General features: G+C 35.6%; 1 protein-coding gene across 1 annotated transcript in view; it reads left to right on the top strand.

Moving 5' to 3' along the window:
- Positions 1-5,053: 5,053 nt before the first annotated feature.
- CBG21363 overlaps positions 5,054-6,857 on the top strand; it is a gene marked incomplete at both ends in the record, with an annotated part of 4,955 nt that continues 3,151 nt past the window's right edge. Inside the window, 2 exons of the mRNA XM_002646906.2 lie at positions 5,054-5,171; positions 5,448-5,602. Of these exons, the coding sequence (XP_002646952.2) occupies positions 5,054-5,171; positions 5,448-5,602 (273 nt within the window). The remainder of the gene's footprint in view (positions 5,172-5,447; positions 5,603-6,857) is intronic.

Here is a 6,857-nt window from a genome sequence, read left to right as displayed (position 1 = left end):
TTCAAAAACAGCATCGTTGAAAGACTGGCTCGGCTTCAAAAAGCAAGTTGTACGGTTTTCAAAAAAAGTCCAACATATTTTCTCTGATAGCACTACCGGTACCACAGATAGGATTTACTCTCTAACTTTTAACTTTGAGCTCGGTTATCTCGATTCCTAAAAATTATATCAAAAATGTGTCAACTAATAAAATTTCATGCGTAATATTGCCAACATTTTTTCAGTTGGTCATTATTTTATACCGTTTAAAAGAACCAAGATAATTAAGCTCAAAGTTGACATTTGGAAAGTTTGGGGGGGGGGGGGGTGGGTACGGTATGTAATTGAACTTTGAGCTCAATTACCTCAAATCTTATAAAATATATCAAAAAGTTGTAAACTGATAAAATGTTTATCATAATATCAGGGACATTTTATTAGTTTACAAATTTTTGATATCTTACATAGCAACCAAGATAATGTTTTTGGTTTGAGCGGTTTAAGGCATCTACTTAAACTTTGAGTTCAATTATCTCACTTCACATAAGAGACAGGGCTAGGCGTGAAAATTTTTTTTACGGATTGAAAAACCGTAAAATTCCTAAAGTCCGTAAAGACCGTAAAATTTGGAAAATTACTTTTTTTGGCAAGCAAAATCTATTTTTTCAAGTTTGGCGCTTATTTAGGTATGTAACTACAATTCAATAATTCGAAAAAAAAAATGCATTGTCACACTTTTATCACCAAAAATCTCAAAATTCCACTTCAGAGCGATGATCGAATTTCCAAAGGCATTTTTTGGCCTTTTTCAAAAACTTTGGTACTGTTTGGCAATGCATAGCTTTCAAATTATTGAATTGAAATTTCGCAAAGATACATAGCTGAAATAGCGCCAAACTTGAAAAAATTAGGCTTTGCTTGCCAAAACCAGTCAATTTGCTAATTTTACGGTTTTTACGGATTTTACGGAAAAAATTTTACGGTTGTCTCAAAATGCCGTAAAAACCGTAAAAACCGTAAAATCCGTAAACGTAAAGTCGCAGCCCTGATAAGAGATATCAAAATTTTGTCAACTGATAAAACGTTGATAACAGTATAAAAAACATTTTATCAGGTTGACAAAAACTTTATATCTTCCTTATATATAAAACGCTAGCGATGTCTGTTGGTTCTCATGTCACGCTGTCCGGTTTTGAAAGTTTGAAAAATAAGTACAGATACGTGACCTTTTTAGAAAACGTGAGAAGTGAAGCGACAAACCAACATAAAACAAGATCGAATCACGCCGAAAGCGCACCAGCCAGCTGATTGAAGCGGCAAGCAGGTGGCAGGTATCTTACATGAATCAAGATAATGAAGCTCGAAGTTCAAACATGAGAGTGATGCTTAATCAGAGGATACGGTAGCCTAACGCTCAAAAGCTCTAAATTCTGAAAACTACCGTATTACCTGTATGAATCTGCAATGTAAAAACTACGAAATCCATGTATCACATTCGATGCCTTTAAAACGGCCAGAATCGGTGATAGTACAAGAAAGAAAAAGATGAAATCTTGAAGAAAACGAAGAAAAATATAAAAAGAACGAATCGAATCGGAAGGGAAAAACGGAAGAAAACGGGGGATGTTAGAACAACAAAAAATCGAGGAATTGCAGGAAAAAACTGATTTTTTTTCTTCCTGTGAACAAAAATTGTTTATACCTTCAATGAATATTCACAGAAGGATCTGACGTATGATTCTAGCTCCAAAAAGCATCTACATCCGATTATTGTCCTTTTATATGATATGAGATCCAATAAATGGTAATCCAACTTTAATAAAGTACAAAAATATTAATATTCTAGCTCACTATCAGTCATGTGTAAAGGGATTCCATGACGTAAGTTGGGAGCCGGAAGTTGAAGCCAAAAGGCGTGTGGCGCGCGGAGCAAGGCGCGGTGCCAAGTTTGGTACCGGGCAGGTGTGTTCAGTTATTTGAAAGAGGAAAAATAGGATTAGGAATTATGTATGTGTTCAAGGCGAACACAAGAGTGAGAGGGATGGAAATGTGAATGATAATAATCTGATGGGATGTGAGAACGGGGAAGGTGTCAAGAGAGGAGTTATCTTAAGAAAGGTTACTGTAAACACCCGAATAGACCCTTTAACTTTGAGACAATTTATCTCGGTCTCTATTAGAGGTATCAAAAAATGGTCAACTAATAAAATGTTTATCATAATATCACTAACATTTTATCAGTTGACAAAAATTTGATAGCTTTTACAAAAAATGAGATAAATAGGCTCAAAGTTAAAAGCTATGCTGCTGACCGCGTAGCTGAGCCGGCGACTTGTCTACTTTAAGCTCAATTATCTCGGTTTCTTTAAAAGATATCAAAAATATGTCAACTGACAAAATGGTTATCATAGTATCACTAACATTTTGCCATTTGGCCAATTTTTGATATATTTGATGGGAACCGAGATAATTGAGCTCAAAGTGCATGTTTGGATTTTCTATTTAAGCAGTTCTAGAAAAGCCAATTTTGAGAACTTTGATAGCGAGAATTTCAAAGCTAACGAAAAAAGTCGACCCTTTTCTTTCAAAATATCAAAAACTGCTTGTTTTCTGAAGAAATTTTCAATGCATACATGAATACTGGCTAACAAGAACACATTCATAAAAAATGACGCCAAAAGTTGCAAGCCTTTGAAGTGGGAGGACAAGAAAAAAACACCGCTTTGCGTGTCACGAAACATTTGTTTACTTTTCGGTTGCCAAATTTGTGACATAAGAACAAGAAACAATTTTTTCTTTGAGGGAAATTTCTAGAAGATGCATTTTTGAAATTCCTCGCTTGAGACTGGGGTCAAGATATTCCTGCAGTTGATTTAAGTACTACAATTTTCAGCTAATTCCCAAAGGAGCTTCTAAAAACGTTCCCATGTCAAGGCGATTTGTTACGAATGCTCTAGAAAGCTATGTGGGGTCTAGAAAGCTATATTAGATATTGGAAGCAAAGGGCTTTATGAATCCATAATGACTAGCCAAAAGAGGTGGGCTACTACCGGGAATAATTAGGATTCGCATGTAAATTACAGTGTTCGGAAGCAGTGTGAAGAATAGCAAACGGATTTATCTTTGGCACGTGCCGACTGTTAGAAACAGTAAGACAGTATCGAAGGAACTGGAAAGGACGATCAAGAAGAGATGGTCTTGTTGAGTCAGCAGAAAACATCTTCACTGTTTATAGCAGGAGGGTACCGGCTGGCTGGCACACAGAAGATATGATTCATACAGTCTTAAAAATACACACAGGATGGTGGAAGGCTAGCATCGAGAAAGTAGGAACGGGGAGCAAGAGAACAACTCAAGGATACTATCTTGCAAAAATGACAGAAACATCCCCATGGCCGGCCGCAGCCCTGGCCGATGGTACGTTGCTGTGGTCCAAACTGCCTCAGAAACTTCTAGAGCCGCTAAGCCGCCGAATTCTACCCATCACAGAAGTACCCTAAACGAAAAATCAAAAAATCGATTTTCATGAAGTATGGTCCAACTGATAGCACCTATATAAGAGAGATCAAATTTCAAAATTTTCACGTTTGAGAGAAAATAATCAAAAAAAGAGAAATATTATGAGAATTTACACATTAAAAATCACGATTACAAAAATAAGTTATTTTTAAATGGGAATTTTCTTATTTTCCCCAGAAAATGTAGCGTGAACATTTGTTTTCAATAATTCTGGGTTTTTATAAAAAATCCACATTTTTTTGATTTATTTTTTAACGTTTTTATTAAAATTAAAGAACCAAAAACACCGAATCGTTCTGCAGAACGATCTGCAGAGCGATTCTGTGAGAGAAAAACATGACGCGAAAATTGAATCATCGAATCGTTCTGTAGAACGATTTTGAGAAGAACACAGTTTTGAATAGAAAATAAAAATTTCAATTTTTTCTGCGTGAGCACAGTATTTTTCAAAAAATCCGTTTTGAGACTCCAAACGTGAAAATTTTGAAATTTGATTCCTCTTATATCAATCCGAAATTTTACGAAATTGCAATTTTTACAACTTGTTTAATACTATCAAACCTGTAGTAGAAGGGCCCCCAAACTGTCAAGTTGAAGCTCAATTATCTCAATTCTTATGCAAGATATCAAAAATGTGTCAACAGACAAAACACTTCTGATTATATAATGAACATTATATCAGTTGACAACTTTCTGATGTCTTTTTCAGGAACCCGGAAAAATTGGCTCAATGTTAACCGTAACCCTCCAATAAGCCCATCGCTTTCATAACACACTTTTAAGATTTTCCACTTTCTTCACTGTCATTTATCTAGATATTTTGAGCCCAATGGCGAAATTGGGGTGTCAAATTTTGTAAGAATACTATTTTTGTCGTTTCTGAATAACTGGGGCATGAATAACCCCATTGTGATTTTTTTCCAAAAATTTTCAAAAAACTTATTTTTTTGAAAATGTCCAATAACTATGTCAGAAGATAGAAAAATGTTCAAAAATGAGACCTATTGGATCCGAAAATGAGATATAGCTGAAACCGTTCTCAGCATGTTCGAAAGTACCCTTGTGCGAATTTTCAGCAAATTCTCTAAGGACCTTTTAAAAACGTTCCCTTGTTGGGTACCGTAGTAAAATGACCCCCAAATGGTCAAGTTTGAGCTCAATTATATCCATTCCTGTGCAAGATTTTAAAAATGAGTCAGCAGACTTTTTCTTATCTAGTCACATCTGCCATTCTAAAAGATCGCGAAGAAAGCCTCTAGCCTGATTCAGGTCCGAAAAATCAGTCAAATCTTCGAAAAGCGTGTAGTTTGAATCGTTCTCATCCGGTCTTTCCTCCATTTGAATTTCAAAATTTCGTGATCTTTTTTCTTCTCCCCGTCCTCTGCTTCTAGACTAAAGAATGGGTTGTCGTGTGTAAATCCACCTAGGTGCAAGGCTACCCGTTATCTGAAATGAGATCTTAGACTAGGCGCGGTCATTATCCTTTCCTCCGTTTACTGTGTTTTAGCCCCTCAAAAAGCTTATTCGAAAGGAAGAAAAAACTACTAGCGTAGCTATGAGTATGGAAGAATGTACTTATATTAGACTTGGTATACTAGCAATGTCCTCTATTCTTATATGCTTTTATACCACCTCTTCAACAGATTTTCTGATTCTATTCAGACCAAAATTTGGTAAGTTTTAAGCCTAAAAAAGCTATGAGATTAAAATTCAATTTTTCAAAAAATGGGCCTAGAGATTCTACTGTATAACCACAGATAGAAGGACCCCTATACTGTCAAGTTTGAGCTCACTAACCTCGATTCCTATGAGACATATCGAAAATGTGTTAATTGATGGAATGATCGTGATATTATGATAACAATCTGTTGACAACTTTTTGGTATCTCTCACAGTAACCAAGATAGGCCCTTCTAAAAAACAGATTCAACGGTAAAATTGAATTCCAGACACCACCATGTCCTTCGAGCAAAAAGCGTTTGTCTATGAGAAAATGATACGGGCATTTCGAAAAATTGACCACTCATGTGAAATGCAAGGGATGTACTGTAAGCGGCCGGAGACACAACATGTGGATTGTGGAAGAGTGTTGCAAGGGGATAAGGTATGTTACTGTAATGGGAAACACCTTTAATAGAAGGGCATCTCTAATAAAAGAACCCTGCGAGTTAGGACTTGGACTTATAGAAGGGTCGGCAAGCCTAATACTGGTTTTACGGTATATTATCAAAATGAAACTCTTCTAACATTTGAAAATAAGAAAACTTTTTTGAGAAAATAGAAAGATGTTTTGTAAGCTCCAGAGAAAAACTGTACAAAAAAATCCAATAAACCAAAGTATGGGGGTGTTGGTATCTTAAGAAGAGAGACTGTGTGATAAAAGGAGAGTGGGTAGAGAAATATAGAAAAAAATGAGGTTTTTAATAGAATTCATGATAAAGATGAATCATTGGGGGCTGAGAAAAAGAGATCGGTCGGCTTCTTCGTTGTTACATGAATATAGATCAGGGATGGGCGTAAATATTACTCTACGTTGACCTCTATCATTCTAATTATTGAAAATTGATCAAAGTGAAGGATAGGTTTCTCGGTCAAGTTAAAAAAAAAAGAGTGATCTAAATTACCTTAAAACCGGTTATGTTTCAGCTCAATTACCTGGCTTCCTATAAGAGAGAGCCAAGACTTGGCAACTAATAAAATGTAGCTGATAAAATGATAAACAATTTATTAGTTAACAATTGTTTGATATCTCTTATATTAGGTTGAGCGGAAAGTCTTTGTAATTTTTTGATTTTTTTTGGAGCAAAATTTATTCAAAGAACACGGAATTCAATGTGTGATATATTCACCAATAGTGTACATGACTACTTGCCAACGCGATTGAAGTAGAGCGATTCCATTAGCGTAGAACTCGGTAGACTGGGACGCGAAAACGTCATCCAACCACGTTTTTACATCCTTTCTATCATGGAACTTTTGTCTAACAAGCATACTTGTAATCCGGGCGTGTGCCGGGCCTTCGCGGGCACAGTCATTTTTTCACAGATATAGTATTGTACTTAAACAGCTTTAGTTATGTTCCGAGTAGCCCATTCCTAAGAGTACATTGATTTCAAAATGTCATACTTGAAACGTCTCCAGCTGTTCATTCAATAAATGTTTTTATTTTTTTACAGTGACAGGTTTTCAAAATAGAAAAGCAAAAACAAGGACTACGTTGGAACATCAATGGAAAGGCTCCCTTACCGTCAACGTTGAGCCCGTATATCTCATTTTCTGTGAAAGATATCAAAAAGTGGTCAATTGATAAAATATTGCTGATATTATGATAATAATTTTATTAGTTGACTACTTTTTAG

Source organism: Caenorhabditis briggsae (genome assembly GCF_000004555.2).
Source record: "Caenorhabditis briggsae complete genome, chrII, whole genome shotgun sequence".
Classification (NCBI taxonomy): domain Eukaryota; kingdom Metazoa; phylum Nematoda; class Chromadorea; order Rhabditida; family Rhabditidae; genus Caenorhabditis; species Caenorhabditis briggsae.
Note: the sequence above shows the minus strand (reverse complement) of the source record. Positions and strands in the feature narration are given on the sequence as shown.